This window comes from Micropterus salmoides, unplaced genomic scaffold (assembly GCF_014851395.1).
Source record: "Micropterus salmoides isolate LMB-PRFRI ecotype aquatic unplaced genomic scaffold, ASM1485139v1 Ms_hic_scaffold_2268, whole genome shotgun sequence".
NCBI classification, from domain to species: Eukaryota; Metazoa; Chordata; class Actinopteri; order Centrarchiformes; family Centrarchidae; genus Micropterus; species Micropterus salmoides.
The window spans coordinates 34,889-52,338 of record NW_024041449.1 but is presented as its reverse complement, the minus strand read 5'-3'; the positions used below and the strand labels follow the sequence as shown (position 1 = coordinate 52,338).

General features: G+C 40.4%; 1 protein-coding gene across 1 annotated transcript in view; it reads right to left on the bottom strand.

The window, feature by feature from the left end:
- Positions 1 to 107: 107 nt before the first annotated feature.
- LOC119917843 (protein-methionine sulfoxide oxidase mical2b-like) overlaps positions 108 to 17,450 on the bottom strand; it is a 46,765-nt gene continuing 29,422 nt past the window's right edge. Inside the window, exons 2-13 of the mRNA XM_038738267.1 lie at positions 15,208 to 15,606; positions 12,648 to 12,855; positions 10,818 to 10,934; positions 10,092 to 10,193; positions 8,906 to 9,061; positions 8,621 to 8,721; positions 5,778 to 6,035; positions 5,543 to 5,658; positions 4,354 to 4,479; positions 3,508 to 3,598; positions 2,243 to 2,390; positions 108 to 241 (exon numbers count right to left, since the gene is read on the bottom strand). Of these exons, the coding sequence (XP_038594195.1) occupies positions 2,361 to 2,390; positions 3,508 to 3,598; positions 4,354 to 4,479; positions 5,543 to 5,658; positions 5,778 to 6,035; positions 8,621 to 8,721; positions 8,906 to 9,061; positions 10,092 to 10,193; positions 10,818 to 10,934; positions 12,648 to 12,855; positions 15,208 to 15,471 (1,569 nt within the window). The 5' untranslated portion in view covers positions 15,472 to 15,606 and the 3' untranslated portion in view covers positions 108 to 241; positions 2,243 to 2,360. The remainder of the gene's footprint in view (positions 242 to 2,242; positions 2,391 to 3,507; positions 3,599 to 4,353; positions 4,480 to 5,542; positions 5,659 to 5,777; positions 6,036 to 8,620; positions 8,722 to 8,905; positions 9,062 to 10,091; positions 10,194 to 10,817; positions 10,935 to 12,647; positions 12,856 to 15,207; positions 15,607 to 17,450) is intronic.

Genomic DNA, 17,450 nt, shown 5'->3' with positions numbered 1-17,450 from the left:
CCCGTTTTGATTCTCAGCGACAGAAGCAAGAAGGAGCCCGACCGTTCTCGTTCCCCGGGGCGTTCCTGAAGGCCTCGTAGAATTTGGGAGGTAGAGAACCATCAGCAGCTTGTCTGGTTCAGCCTCCGCAGCCATCTCCTTTCCTCTCATCACCGGCTGGATGCCAAACTGTCGCTCAGCCACGTCAAAGGCCAACTGGTTGTTCCCCGCCACGTCCTCCTCGTTCAGAGAGTCATAGTCACTGAGGGAGAACAAAAGTGAGGGGAGGTCAGCGTATATTGTTTCTTAAAACATCTTCCATATTCCAAACGATGGCAGAAGAGAAAGCTGGTGAGGTAAGATCACAGGAGCAAAGAGGACACTGCTTTAGCTTATTTTTATGCTAGTTGTTTCTGTCTATCATTCAGTAAGTGAAGGAGAAGAGTTAAAGATGAAGGAATACCATGCTGAAGTAAAGAATTATTTCCTACCTAGCCATCTGTACACACAGCACTCAACACAACAGGAAAGACAACGTTAATGTTACCTCATCTTTAGAGAGCTTAACAGAGGAGTTTTAGCTCATTGTTTAGCTGTCTGGCTGCAACTTTACTGTTTTGGTTTCCTCTCACAGTTTCATTTTCAGCTGTAGCAGCCCACTGTACGCTACCTTCTCAGTACCAAATGGCAGACCAACCACGTTAGCAACTAGCTACTGCGACTGCTTTGTTTGGCAGGTAAACGTTGGGACCATGGAGAGAAAACAAAAACAAAACACCAACCGTGCAAACATCATCTCTATACGAGCACAAATCAGACAGTATGTGTGGAATCACAGCTACCTGCTATGACAAGGGTTAAGATGACGTGTACAAAATGATGTCATTCCAACCGACCACTCTGACACTTATTATTTGCTTTCTCAGTTGTGTGCGAGCAGACTGGATCAAGTCGGTGTGGCCTGTATGACAGACTGTTTTGAATTAGATTAATCAGCGTTTGAGTTCACGCCAACCCCTGGATTTTCATTTCATTTGTCAAATAACACGTGACAGAGGACAAGAGTCAAAACAGGAACAGGTCTTCAAATTTACAGAGGATTGCAATGCCTATTAGCAGTCAGCTGATTCAACGGTAGACTCACTCTTTCATGTAGATTTGCTTTTGATACTGTTGATCACAATATTTTGTTAAGTAAGCTGCTTTCTGTGGGTTTTGATGATTTTGCTTACAGCGTGTGCAAGTCATACATCTCTGCAAGAGTTCAAACTGTTGCACCGATGGTTTCAAATCAAGTCCCCAAATTGTTGATAAAGGTTTCCCTCAAGGATCAATATTAAGCCCACTTCTATTTAGATATGAAATAGATAATAAACGGAAAATAAATATTATTTAGTCTGTAAATAAATAGTATTCATTTTCCATCTCAGTATTGTAATGCCCATTTTAATGCTGATGATCCCATCTTGTATGCCGTGGGCCCCACCGCAAACCAGGCCTTCATTAGATTACAGTCCGCTTACGATGAGCTCTAGACCTCCCTGCTAAATTTAAAGCTTGTTTTAAACTCCAAAAAGATAAATGTGTGCGTTTCACAAGAGCGTGAACCATTGATTTTCCCAGTCCGATCCACGCACTAAATTAATCAAATGGATACAGTACAGCATTATAAGTACTTAAAATATGATTACACAGCAGCTTATCCTGTAAAACTCATGTGGAACATCTTGCTTTGAATTAAAAAAATAAATTGGATTCTTATACCAAAACAGAGTTTGTTCCTCCTTTGAAAAGAGACAAAAACACTATACAACTGGATTATATAGATATCCTGTGTGCTCATGCTGCTGGTACTGAACCTCAACCACTGGATAAAGTCTGCCACAGTGCTATTCTATTCATTGTACATGGCAGACTGTGAGCTATATGAAAACGCTGGGTGGTAATCTAGAAGGCATCAGCATTTTAATTGCTGGTTTGTTGTGTCGTGAACTTGTGTATATACAATGTGTTCAGTAGAAATAGAGCTCAACTACCTACCTAAGTAGGTAATATAATTAAAACTAATTAAACTAATATATAAACTAATTAATAATAATATACTAATTCAGCAGAAAGATTAATGTCATCCAGTTCAGTTCAAAGCGCCAGTCTGGATAAGTGACTGCTCACAAGCCAACAGAAAACAGCTCTGGTCTGAATGACTGTCAACATTTCCACATGTTTCCAGAATGGATTGTGTGAGCTTTGTGTGTGTTCTTACATGAGCTCAGGCCTCTGGCGGTGAATGAGAGCGCAGAGGGCCAGGCCGTTCCTCCAGGAAGATGTGAGGTTGGTGACATCAACCCCCCTGTAGCCCTGAGTCTGCTTCTGACACCAGGTCAGCAGCCGGCCAGGACGCACATCAGACTCTGCAGAAGAGAAATAAAACTTCACCAATAGTGTCACAAATGTCCTGTAAAGCTGGTGTACAGGGAATTTGCTTGTTGACAAACACAACTGACACATGGCACATTAAAACTCTCCATTTGAACACCAGTGACTTGCTGGTTCACTTGAGCCTTATGACTTGACAGACTTGAATCTCCTCCCAAGCCTAAAGCAGAGCAACTTTGGCAGCAAATACACAGACAGAGCAGACATTCAGGCCAGTGCACAAACTGGCCTACTTAGAAGACATGCAGCACTCCCTTTGATGCGCTTTAAAATGCATAACTAATTTCTTGGCAAGATTTCTGTTATATTTCAGGGTTGATGTGAAAAGCGTAAGGAATGGGGGTAAGAGGTAGGGTTACTGAAATCTTGCATGGATAGCTTAGACTAAATATTACAAACACCTCTCAGTATACTGCAGTACATGTCAACAGCACCACAAACTGCATTTGAATTGACGCCTATCTAATACTATAGATAGGTCAGTCAATCAGAACAACAACTTGTTCAAGTGCCCCCCCAAAAAAACTTTCAATGCTGCTGTGACTTGCGACTAAATGCTGACTTGTTCTGCTCAGGGAGAAACCGCCTTCATAGAGAAGACAACCGTATCAGCCCTATACTGTTTATCAGTCTAACCCCGCTGATGCAGAGCGTCTGTGAGAGGCATCATGTTTGACCCTCACGTGGGTGTAATGTTATCCAGCTGTATTGTCTGTGACAAGGTGTGTCAGCCTGAGATAAGGCTAAAGTTTCCTCTCAGTAGGGGCTGGGGAAGCATTCATGATGTCAACATTATTTCTCCAGTAATCTGGATGCATTTAATCTCAGCGGTGACTCATAGGATGATCAGATTACAATTACGACATGCAGGGAGCTTTGTTAGTCCCATATGAGTAGTTGGCAGCAATCCCGTCACAACACTCTCTAAAAAGGTATTTGATGTGTCTACAGTCTGTTTTTTATCATAGCAACATGAAGGCTCTATATACACTGTATTTTTTTAAAATATTTTCATGCACGACGGCACAGAATGTGTCAGTTAGTAATCAGGACTAAATTGTGAGTTTGTGTTTGGGACTTTCTGCATCACACCTCTTCTGGACAAGTTCGCTGATCTACTTGTGGGTCCTCCTCTTTCCAGGTGACCCGAGTCCTGTTGGCCATCAATGAACAGGTGACGCACCTAGAAAGAAAGAATTAAATAATATGATTTAAAACTGGATCAGATAACATTTAACACCGTTACAGGGACACTAAGTCATTGCAAGGGCAAACAGTAGGATTTAAAGGATTGGCAGCTGACACAAATCTCCTGGGAGCCAGAACGCATAACCGAAGGTGACAAAATAACAGCTTGAAAAGAGCAATCGTGGCCATATCAAAGTAGCTAGTGTAGCATTAGCTGCTAAAGGCTGCTAGTTAGCAGAGCTAAAGGAATATACTCATTGTTGATTACTCTAAAATGTACAAGCAGTCATTGTTAAGTTTATGTGCAGGGGTACTTGCAGTGTGTTTGTTTGCATGTTTGGCATAAGCATTGACACTTTCCCCAGTCCAAAGATTTCTAACACAAATGCAGGCTAGAAATATTAGCTATTCATAGCTACAATTGCTCTATTGCTGTATCTATCTCACGATGCAGCATTTTTAGCAGAAAGAGATGAAAATTCTGAGCTGGCAGCATGAGATTGAGAATTTGAGAAATATTTGCCTCTTTGAAAACATAATATCCCGGATTCAACATGCACAGTAGTAAAACGGTTATTTATCACTCAAATGAGATTTTAAATCAAATATCACTGTCATTTACAGCAGAAAACCCTTGATTAAAATGTCTCTTAATTCCTTTTCTTTCTTTGATATCTGGTTTCATTCAAATGCATACTGTAACCACTAAGGGCATCTGTGCTTTTCTTCTTATGTAACTGTTGGACTGACCTGGTGTGGGCGTACACAGCTGGAGTTGAGGTTGGGGTAGCGGGTGGCAGGGTCAATGGCGTACTGTTCAAAGTTTTACTGATGTTTTCTGTGGTGGTTTGAGGGAGCAGCCGGTAGATACTCTCCCTGAGGAACAACAGGGTATAGATATAACTGGCAGATTCAAGATACTGCAGCTTCAAAGATCTGAGAACTACACTGCTACCACTTGATCTGTCTAAGGACAGCAAACACTGAGGCAGGCTGAAAGCACAAAACAAAGTCCTTAAACATTAAATCTACATCACTTAAAGTGCATTTACACTAGACATGTCCAGACTGTTTTTTTTAAACTCATGACTACTGCTATTTTAATTTCTTTACAAGGCTATTCGTATTCATGGGACATGAAACACCCACAGAGAAACCATAGGGTCTCCTTGAAAAGCTGGTATAGTTCATTAGAAGTAGGATCATAAACGAGGATACCAACCTGTAAGCACAGTACAATACGTATAAATGGTTGAAAGCTCCAACTGCAAAGCTTTAGCTACTTTATTGGTAGTTTTAGTGTTAGTTGGTAGTTTTAGTCACAAGGGCATATCCCCTGCAAGATATCCTGCGTGGAAAGTTTACATTTTAGCCTGAGATTGGTGCAAGGAAAATAGAAAGGATCCACCCTCTCATGAATGTGGTGGTTAATGGTAATACAAGTGCAATGTCTGGCCTGACAGTGGAACCACTACAAACATAAGCATTCATCTTCTGAGGAGCAAGAACTACAATGATGAAAATTCACAGCATGTTGGTCATTATATTTGATTTCTTCTGAACGACATGAGTCGACAATTAGCGGTGATGAACGAGATAGAGGAAACTGTCCATATGGTTCATCCTTTGTGGAGCATGAATCTGCTCAGCAAATATCATGGTTATCTGCCTACTTGATAATTAGATAACTATATTTATTGTGTATATTTATTAAGTTAGAATTTTGACATGAAAGTGGAACAAGAATGAATGATCATCCTCTGGGAAACACATACAATAAGCCAATATTTGTGAAGTTATCTTGCTCTGGACAAACCGACTAACTGTCTGGACTGATGCTCTTTTTCCATCTGTATGAAATCCAGAGAAAATAAATTCAAGACTACAGACAAGTCTATCTTGTTTAGCTAAAGTTACAGGAAGTGGAACACAAACCCACCTCTCAGCCAGGATCTCCAGAGGGCTCCTGCCCTGTGTCCAGCCCCTCACCATCCAAGCAGTGTCGAAGGCTGCCAGAAATCCCCGAGCACAACCAGTGCCCATTGGCCAGAAGGGCTGTAAGCAGAGAACATGATGTCAGCGTGAACACACACAAGCTGAGCCTGACTCTGGGCAGAAGCCACAATGTCAAGCGACTCTGACGACTCTCAAATGCTCTCACTGCTACCACACACCTCAAGCAGACTGTCTCCCACCAGTGCGACCAGTAGCTGATGTCCGTGCTTCTCCCTGATCAAGGCGGCGTTCTCTGAGGCGTACATGCTGGTGAAGTCAAACATGGCTACATCCGGCTGCCCGTAGTGGTTGATGGCGTAGTCCAGGGACGGCAGCTGGTAGTTTGTGCCGAAGTCAGCTGCCTCACGGGCGTAGGAGAGCAATGCTTCCTGGTTTACGTTGTCAGGGCTCAGCAGTCGCTCTGTTTCAATGTAGTCCTGTATTAAGACAAGATCACTGTCTATCACTGACATAAAATAAATGATTTAAATCTGCACTGATGAATATTTTTATATAAACAAAAGATCAAATGCTGTGTAACATTAAAGGGGTGACCCGTAGTGACAAACCCACATAGAATTATTACCTGACTCCGCCGTTTCCTACTGAGGGATTCTCTACTAAGCTTTTAGCCTCTTTTAGCTAATTAATCTGGTTTTATATCCCACAAACTCTGATTTTATCAACCTTGTTTTCAGCAGCAGGCTGGCCGTTTTGAGTTAAAAGGCAGACAAATGGCAGACAGACAATTTAGCGACTAGCTTGTGGGAGTAGCATTCAGATGCTAAAGGGACAGATATTTTCTCCTGTGTCGCAAACCAGTGTTTTGCTAGCACGTTACATGATTTGGTCTTGTCCAAAGATACAAGAAAAAACTAAAAGCTGAATTTGGACTTACTGCTACTCAGGTAAAAAATGTGGAGACTCTGCTACCTCAAAATCTAATCAGACCATTTCAAGGCACATTTACAAAAATAAATATGCTTTCAGTTCCCGTCTTAATGCCTGGTTGGTTGTTTTCTTTAAGATTTCTCTATAAAAGCATCCAACAGCAAATAAGCCTGGCTTTGGGCATTTGACCTCCGCAGTTGGTTTTCTTTCATTTCAGGGAACTTGGGTAATATATTATTATTTAACTCAATTCTCCGCAGCTGATCATGTCGACCAAGTGAGCTGCATCATTATACCATGTTTTGATGAAAACATTTCCTGAGAATCAGCATGACGGGTTGGACAAAGGAACAAGATTGGGACTGATTCAGAAGCAAGATTCATGTTGGTCAAGAAATGAAGGGAAAATAAATTTGTTTCTCTGCAAGAGGAACAGGATGACAAAACTTTGATGATAAAAGTTTGGCAGTTTGATGAATCATTGAGCTATTGAGCCATTATGAGTGATGAAGCTGACACACAGCAGACGCAGTGAGATATCACTCTGCACTAATGGGTAATGTAAGATGAGATGGAGACCACTGAGGGCACAGCGAGGCAGGGTTTCAACACCTGTGTGTGTGAGTGTGGGCTTGTTCTACAGCACTTTATTTGTGGGGTCCAAAAACCGGCAGCCCACTATACTTTTGGGGACCAAAATGCTGAACTCCACAAGTTTAAAAGGCTGTTTGAGGGTTAATACTTGTTTTTAGGTTTAGAATTAGGTTTGGATTCGGCAATTGGTTGTGATGGTTAACATTAGGGGCTAGGGAATTCATTATGTCACTGACAGATCCCCACAAAGATAGGCACAAGGCTCATCCCAACATGATCCAGCCTGCACCCGATGCCATAATATCCTCATTTATACCATATGCCTAATCTCTGTTCAGGACAGTGACCCTCGCTGAGAGCAAACCTCTGACTCATAATGTCTTTATGTCTGTGTGTGTGTCTAGGCGACATAGAAGAAAGGTGAGAGAGAGAATCTAATTAGGGCCCATTTCATTATCATCCCCTATGGAGGTCCATCACTCACTGACAAAGCTAGATGCTCACCGCCTGGAGAATACACACATTCCTGCCTACCCAAAAAACACTGACGCTGCTGTGCCAGCTGGTTTTAAATATTGCAACCTGTGTGTGTCTGTGTGTTGTATGTTTCATTGTTAGAACTATGAGAAAAAAATATTAGTTAAAAAGTACAACAATTTTCATCAACAAATAAAAACTAAACAATAAAGTGAAAGACAGCCAAATGGGCAAATTGACAATTTACAGTTTAAATACAAAGTAAAGTCTTGGCATGAATGGATTTGTGATTTCATACTATACAGTGTTTGCTCCTGATTAACAAAACAGTCTCCTCCACCTCCTAAATAAACCTCTTGTTCGGATGTTGGGTTCACTGCTTGACCTGTTGTACGAATAAGCTTCATGCTGTGATGCCAACTTAGCGAATTTTAGGCACCTCTAGTGACTCTGTGAGGCCGAGTCTGTATAAAAACATGGCGACCAAGATACCTCGCCATTGCATCTCTCTCCTCTGCTCTCTGTCTATGGATGTATAAATTTGACTTTGACAAATCCTACTCATACTGCCTAGTGGAAGAGAGCCACAGCCTTTCCAGTCGACCAATCAGCAGCCAGACAGTGAATAAGACATGAATGTGAATGACCAACAAAAGAAGTGAGCTTACCAGACCTCTGCAGCTCGCTCCTCCTCTCTACCTGATGCTATATTTCCCACTACTAGTATAACACACCACAATCTCTGACCGAACTGTTGGCAGTCAGGATCTATTATGATATTTTTGGTTTTTTAACTGTTCATTGGGAGTCCAACAATGTTACATGAAGGCAATGCTAAAACACCTGAAACCAGAGTAACTGTACACAACAAAGATGGTGTTAGCTGTAACCTCAGAAAGAAGACATACAAATAGAAAATGCAAAAGTGAGACCAAAACAAACAATAAATCAAATGACTAAAACTCATGTACATTTTTGTCTAAAACTAAAACTGCATCAAAATCCAGTGTCAAAATGGATACTGCTGTGTATACACGTGTGCGTGCATGTGTAAACTCACATTTATGATGACCCCCTTGTCCAGGAGACTCTGCTTCTTCGCCGTCATGACAAAGTAGTGTGTGTTGTCTTTGTAGTAAACTATGTTCTCCAAGTCAATTCCTGAAAACACGAGATTTACTTTACAAAGGGTACATATGGTGTTGAAAGAAGGAGCTATTAGAGTGGGAGAAGCAAACAGACAGCTGCATCGTATACAACTCAAACAAGAGTGGGGGGTTTTAAGGGAGGAGGAAAGGAGGCTTTATGGTATGGGCTGCTGGTGCCACATTTCTTTCCAGCTCACCTGTCTCCTCCCTGAGTTCTAGAAAGAACTTCTGGTTAAAGATGAAGGCCACACCACTGATCTCCTCCACTTTGGCCTCTGCTGTGGTGTTCCTGTTGACAAAGTTAGCTGTGATGGCGATAGCCAACTTCCCTCGAAACTCTTTGCGACCGAAACCTGCCGAGAGGGGAAGCAAAACCTTAGCAATTAACTATGCAGAGGGGAAATCTATGGTTAATGCCACATACAGTACTATGCAGAAGTCTTAGGAAGGTATGGGTAAATGCTGTCAAGTAAGAAAGCTTTCTAAAAAAATAGACCTGTTAATAGATTTTACTTATCAATTAACAAAATGCAAAGTGAGTAAACAGTAGAAAATCAAATCAATATTTGCAGGATAGTAAAAGTCACAGTGACTACGATCCCAAACATACAGCAAAACTCACTGAGAACTATATTCAACATGAAGAAGAACAAGGAGTCCTGGAAGTGATGGTGTGGCCCCCACAGAGCCCTGACCTCAACATCATTGAGTCTGTCTGGGATTACATGAAGAGAGAGAAGCAACTGAGGCTGCCTCAATCCACAGAAGGACTGTGGATAGTTCTCCAAGATCTTTGGGTCAACCTACCTGCCAAGCTCCCTCAAAAACTATGTCCAGGTGTACCTAGAAGAATTTATACTGTTTTGAAGGCAAAGGGGATCACGCCAAATATTGATTGGATTTAGATTTTTCTTCTGTTCACTCAGTTTGCATTTTGTTAATTGTTAAATATAATTAACATGTCTATTTTTGACAGCATTCTTACTTTACAGCACGTTTCTACATCTGCCTGAAACCTTTACACAGTACTGCATATATCTCACATATACCACACACACACATCCACATAATATTAACTACACCCAGATAGAAAGCTAGTCGAACAGTTCATAAGAACACACACACACACACACAATTAAGCTTCCAGTTAAAGTATGTCAACAGGAAATGCTTTACCCAGTGAGTGAAAGCAGCTTTGCGACACCTCACCTCTTTTCCAACAAAAAAAACAAACAAACAGGGCTTGGACTGCAGCATATATGTATCCAACAAATGTGGGTCAGGAACAAACCTTGTCTTAGAGGACAAATCTTTTTACCATAAACCCGCCACAGCTTACCCCACAGCACAACTCCAGTTTGTAAGTTTTGCGTTCTTTCTCACCGTCTAATGTGTTTTTGCGTCCATCGGCTCCAATCACAACATCGAAATCAAAGTCCGAGACAGGATGGCTGGAGGGCCGGACCTCTGCTTGCCAACCACGACCTGAGGAAGAACAAAATAACCAGATGGACCCACTTCAATTTGATTATTTTTATACAATCAGACATGTACTCTAAGAGAGTGTGATTGTAGACCTAAAGGAAAGGCAGCTGACAGGGAGTTCATACATCATGTTGAAGTGCTGATTTGATTAGGTTTGAGGTTTATGTGGTTATTTCTCAACTGTCACACAGCAGCCACAGTATGTTGCTCAGTCCTCCCTGGAGTGTTAAAGTGAGAACTGTGAACGTCCCTGGATCACACCAGATCCAGGGGCGTTCACAGATCTCAGTTTGGCCCTGGTCTCTGCCTCCTCACTCATCCATATTTAAAGTGCCAACTTCACAGTCTCCATACGCCATATTTAGGACACTTGGCATATTTTGGGACCCTTAAAAAAGCCAACTCAAAGTAGAACAAAGTAAAATGAAACTGTCAGACTATCAATAGACCTGCTGCCACTGCAAATGGTCTTCTCTAGGAAACTTTCTGATCACTATAACATATGTATTTTGTGAGCAGGGAGTTTTCCATATATAGCTGAGATATGTAGGAGTGACCCTCTGTGTGGCACCGCCACTTATGACCCTTTAAAGCACAGATAAGAGCACACACACGCAGACCTACTCTCGTCAGTCTGCTCCGCTGGCGGCTCCACAAGTTTGACAAACTCCACTTTGACATGAATCTCCACTCCCAGTATCAGACTCACTTTCAGCAGCATCAGCTGGAGCTGGCGGATACCTGTGGTGGATTCACACAAACACAGACACACACAAACGTGTAGGATAATAATTAAAAAGAATTTTTAAAAAAAGCACACAAAAGAAAGGCTAGAGCTTCCCGTACAGGTATAATCACTATATACTGGCCCAGACCAGATAAGCAAACGTTGAAGCTGATGTTGCTCCAAGACCATAAGTATTTAAACTGGATGTATTCTGGTCCTGGGCAGTAAGGAAGTACCAATCCAATACCAATTATTGTATCTGCCCATCTCCTCCCATTCCTCTTTCCCCCCCCCCAAAATTTAAAATCTGTGTACCTCACTGCAAAGAACTCACTGAAATTTTTTTTATGTAAGGTAACAAGCGGCTGCTAAGACTGAGTTGGGTCCCCTCCAAAGAAACTGTTTATAAAATCTACTTAAGATCACTATCACTATAAATACCAATCCAGTGTAGAAGTAATCAATGCATCCCTACTGCACTATACACTATAAAATATCATAGATTATTCTGGCAGTATAATGATGAACCATTACACTCTGTGTTTTAAGTAAAGAGTTAATACAGTTTATTTATACTGCAGTATATGTGGTATTTACAGGCGCCTTCTCAGCAGCAGTTATGGGAGGAAGACATGGTTGCACTTATAGATGAAAACAAGTTAGGGTTTTGAGATGTACACTCAGAAGAGCTTATCTTTAAGAGGAGATATTAATACATGACACTGTTACTAAAGCTGGAGAGGAAGACGGGCCAGTGGAAACATCCCAGTGGAGATAAAGACTGAAGAAGCAAACTGCAGCAAAATAGGCTGCTGGAAAATCTCCTCTCACGCATTAGAGTCTACAGGTTATTTTGCATGCTAAAACAGAGAGTGAGAGAGAACTGCAAAATTGTAATATAGGGTGTTCCCAATCTTTTTTGGCAAAAATATCTGCACACACACGAAAATTCAATCACGATTAATCGTAGGATTTTCTTGCAATTAATCACATGCTGCTATATACACAAAAGTGCAATAACATGTAGTTTGCAAACACTTTAAACAAACAAGTGCTTTTTACCAGCAGTATTCCCTTTACACAGTAACAATAAAATATTTCTTGTAAATCTCAACTTAAACATTAATGTAATCAAATCAGATATTAAACCAAAGCTATTTACCACATTTCAAATAGTTATCAGGACATCAACAGGAGGGAATTCATATGGCAGGGCATCCCTGCAAAACTAGATGAAGGCCTATCAGGTAAAGTTATGTAGTCTGTAATTTTAACTCAAGTTAAATAGGCTACAGCAGAAGCCGTTACCATGGTTACCCTCAATCGTGCTCCTGCCGTTTTCTCACGGAGCGCTGTCTTCTTCTCCCACACACTGCAGCCAAGTAGTCTGCTGAAGCCTCCCTCCACTGCTTGTTTGGGTGGGTGATTTGCAGGCTGATCCACATCAACATTTATTTATTTATTTATTGTAACATAAGTAACATGATCCTGTCGGCGTGTCAAGTGACTTTAAAAAGGAGTCCTGACTCCAAAGTTGATTTGACATAAACAACAACACTTTCTCTTCCTTCCCAGAGCACTATAAGGAAAAAACTAATTATAGTGTGATAGAAAGAGGAAGGAGTGAAAAGCTTAGCTTCAAGCAACTTCCCCACTTTGCTTTCTCACTTCATGATCAACCTTTTGAAAAGGCGCCAAAGTGAGAGGAGACACAGATCAACACTCACTGATGTGGTCGATGGCGCCGGCACAGAACTTTCCATAGAACTTCTTGGCTCCAAGGCCCCTGAGGTCATGGATGGTGAAGGGCCAGAGGTGGAGAACGTTGTTCCTAGAGAAGGTGTCTCTCTTCTCGATTACCACCACTTTACAGCCCAACAGGGCCAGTTCAATGGCTGTCCGCAGACCACAAGGACCCCCGCCAATCACCAGACACTGAGTAAAAGAGACATGGTGGTAGGGATGCTTAAAGAGGTTTTGAGCATTAGTATTCTAGTCCTCTTTCCATCCCTGCTTTCCTACACAGTAATTCTAACTGGGCTTTGAGTATGTAGTGTGTTCAAGAAAAATGACAAAAAGAAGTACTTCAAAGATGTAAGATTCCCAAATGCAACACACAGAGGAAATGAAGGAGCTACTTTTCAGCTCTAATGCAAAATTATTATTAATAATATTTTTAAAGAGTGGACAGCTAAGAGAAGATCTCAGAAAACAAAGAAGCAAAGTATTAAAACTAAGTTTGTTTCTAACTTGTTGGTAGTTGTTCTCCAAAGATGCAGTTTGATTGATATTAGTCTAGTAATGTTTCCTGTTAATAACAACAGTAAAGAGTATGATTTTAGAGAATGTATACTTTTAGTATTATAATATGGTGTGGAATTGAGTGACCGCTTACAAAGGGTGTACAGTAGCTGTATTTACAGCAACTGGCACTGATGTTTTATCTGGTTTTGGACTGAAACTAAATATAAAGAGAGAAAAGCAGCAGACATCATCATCATGTGGAAAAATGAACAAGAGGGGAAAAAAGCATTATGTGGAAAGTCTCAACGGTCCTGTGTGATTACAGTCAACGTCTCATTTCCAGGTCAGCATGTTTGCATGGTCTGCCATTTCTCAGTTATAGAGAAAAATTAACTGACAAAACAATTATCACAGCCATCTGGGAAGGGTTGATTTAATCACTTTTGGGACTAGGACTTGTGGCATCTTCCATGTAACAGAGTGTTACAGAAGTTTTGATTCTAGATACAGAGTTCCAGAAAACAGAGCGCCCACCCAGCTACAGGGCCACCATCTTTCTCCAAAAAGTGGTTTCTCCCGGAATAATGCCTGGGATAACAATTTAGCTGTTATTTTTGGCCAAGCCTCAGCCCAACCCATCTCTGTTAATCTCCCCTCTGCGGTTCTCTGGCCTCTTTCCCCTCTGGACATCTTATCTTTGCCTTCAGATATGAAGCCATTCCAACACTATGCTAAATGTGCTGCTTATAATACTGAGACATACATGGTCAGACAATTCGACAGACCAGCACATCACATAAAATATGAGATACCCATCTGTCACATGAAATACATATCTGAACTCCCATACTGTCTTTAGGCTTCTGTGTAAGCCATGTACTACAATTTGACTTACATACAGTGTCCCTATAAATGGCTTATATTACTTGTTCCAGAAATTTGCTGACTGAATTTCCTCAAGTTATATGCACTAAATCCAGTTAATACAGCCTCACAAAGTTAGGATTACTTACTGGTCTAAGTAATTACAGAAACAATCCACTTACATATTATATTTGCAATAGACAATTGCAAACTGGCAAAGGTCCTAATTGGGTATTTGAAAAAAAAAACAAACACTAATTCCATAAGCTTGCATAAGGTTAAAGATGCCTTTTAAATATGGCCTGACCTAACATTATTACGGCACTACTCAACAGAACACAGAAAAGAGGAAGAATGCAAAAACAAACGATGATGTCAAAAGTCAGTCTACATACTGTTGTAAATAAGTGGGTCACCTTAAAAACCTTCATCACAACAAACACCTCTTTCTAATTGAACTTTCATTGGATCTAGCTCTGACAGACGGCTTATGCGCTTTTATTTTGTTGGCTGCACACTAAACGGCAGTGATGAGACACGAGTCAATGGTTAGATTAAGACTTTTGAATAAGCTGTGTGAACTTACTGTTCTCTGCCGACCGAGCTAACTAGCTAACAACTAGCTCAGGGAGCGTTTTCTCCTTTCAATAACTCTTCATTGAATAAAATGAGAACACATAGAGGGGGAGTGGGGGTTTAAAACACAGTACAGAGAAAACAGAAAGAAGCTCGGAAAGTCATTGTGACTGCATGTTAGCAGTTAGCTCCCCAGCTAGTTTACAAACTAGCTCTACAGTATGTGACCATGCCTCTACAACCACATGTTATCTGAAGAATTTCACTGTGCCACTTTCTTGTATGATCACGCCTTTACAGTTTGGATGAAGCAGCACACCTCCTACACTATCAAAACAACGCCTTTCACCATGCTGTGCTGTTGTGTGGAAAACCATTCACGCTGTGCCAGCACAGCTTAAATAGTTGCGGTTACTCATGGCCATAGATTGTTGGCTCAGACGGGCATGAATACCCTAACATTATTAGAATACAGCTCGAGACTGCTAAGAAGTGATACCAAACTAGTTTCACATTGTGTATTAATACACTCAAACTGCAGAACAGGTTCAGTTCAGTTCAGTCTTTATTATCCAACTCAGGGACAATAAAGGTCTCTCTTACCCTGGTGCCCTGACAGGCTTTATTCTGGTTGTAGACCTTGTGCTGCGCCCTTTTGTCCAGTTTGGTCCACAGGGCCTTGACCTTCCAGGTGCTGACTGCAGCCTTCAGTGAGCGGTAGAAGTTGCTGTAGTCCAGAGGATCCAGCTCCAGTTGCCTGCAGAGGATGCTGAAGGCCTGCAGAGTCCCTTTACAGGTAGATGCCTGGACAAAGTTCTCAAAGAGCACGCTGGCCTGCGCAGTACGCTCATCCTCTGTCTCACCCATCTGCTCTTGGAGTAAAAACTGTCCAATCTCCTCCCAACACTCTGTCTTCTTCCTTTCCTGCTTCTTTTTCCCTGTTCTGTCCTTCCACGCTGTCAACTCCTATGATGTGCTGTGTGCCGACATGCTTAGCTAGTTCTGAAAAACAAAGAAAAAAATATTTTTTGGACACATGAGATTGAAAATGAAATCAATCAAAATCCAGATGATCAGTTCTACATCCTGTGAATTGGTGATAACTAATGACTAATTCATGCTCCTGAAAGTTTCATCACTTTCATTATTATTATTATTATTATTATAATAAAACAGCAGTTTTTGCTGTTGTAATAATAATCATAATAATATCATTATTAGTACCATTTGGGAATCGATGGATAAGAAAATAATTCAGTAACACTTTCTACGAAGATCATCGCTATAATGACTTATGCATATATTTATAACATGATATAACGCGTCCATAAGACATTATATATCCAGAATTTACACAGAAAAAAAAAAATGCATCAAGATGGATCACTGCCCTCTTAATTGTAATGAAACGAATCGTGAGGTGCCAAGAGATTCTCATTCCTACTGCCCAAACAGTATTTCCATTTAATAACTTTAAAATGTCTTTTAATAGGCTACGTTTTGTAAAATGGTTGTCTTTAATTGTCCACTGCATCCGCCATTCATCTGTGACAACATCTAAGCCTCTTCTTACATGATGTTGGTCGGCAACAGGGCTTCTCTTGAGCGATCTCTCACCACCCTGACAATGAGTGTCCTTGATGTAATTATGTTTGTGTTTTTGTGCCAAACTGCAAAATGTTCAAAATTCATACAGATTGTTCATAAAGTGAAGAAACATAAATAAAAGTTGTTTTCTTGTGCAAAATGTGTGTCACTTTACTTAAAGCAAACAATTACGTGTTATAAGGTCTTATAATTAGTTCATATGGTATTATGTCCACCTGTAATATATTATACAGGGATAGATATTTTAACACACAACAGCAAACAAAGACATGCTATATAACTTTAAACATTACTATAAGCTATTATTTCATTATATCACCAATTGTAAATGGTGACTAAAGTGTATTCATAACGAGGCAGAGTTGGTGGTTATAATGTGTTATGGAACATGGTCGGAGATTCTTGCAGCACATTGACATAAACTGGTATTACTATTAGTTATAAAACATTAAATCAAAAGGTCATAATACATTATGAACTTTGCTATAGCGCCTAATGCATGTTTTTAAGTGATTATAACAACTGTTAGAATGTCTTATGGATGCATTATATCGTGTTATAAATATTTGCATAAGTCATTATAGTGATGACCTTCAGAGAAAGTGTTACCAATAATTCTAAAAGAAAAAAAACACATGTATTAATACATACATAAATATTTTTGAAATATAAATAATAATAATAATAATAATAATAATCCTTATTTGTAGAGCACTTTTCAAAAACAAGTTACAAAGTGCTTTAACAAGTGTAAAGAATAATACAAAAAAAACAAGATAAGAGCTTTAAAAAATTAGACTAAAGACTAAAATACATATTAATATAAAATTAGTAAAATACAATAAAATAAAATGGATAAAATAAAGTCAAATAAGATCAGGAAAGGCTCTCCTATAGAAGTATGTTTTAAGAAGGGACTTAAAAGAGTTCACTGACTCAGCCGACCTGATTTCCTCGGGCAGGCTGTTCCAGAGCCTCGGGGCCCTGACAGCAAACGCTCTGTCCCCTTTAGTTTTCAGTCGAGACTCTGGAACAGACAACAGACCTCTGCCCGAGGATCTCAAGGTACGTGCTGGTGCGTATGGGACTAAAAGGTCAGAAATATAACAAGGCGAGAGGCCATGAAGAGCTTTAAAAGTGATCAATGTGGTGGTCAATTCTAAAACATACTGGGAGCCAGTGTAATGAAGCTAAAATAGGAGTAATGTGGTCATATTTCTTTGTTCTGGTTAAAAGCC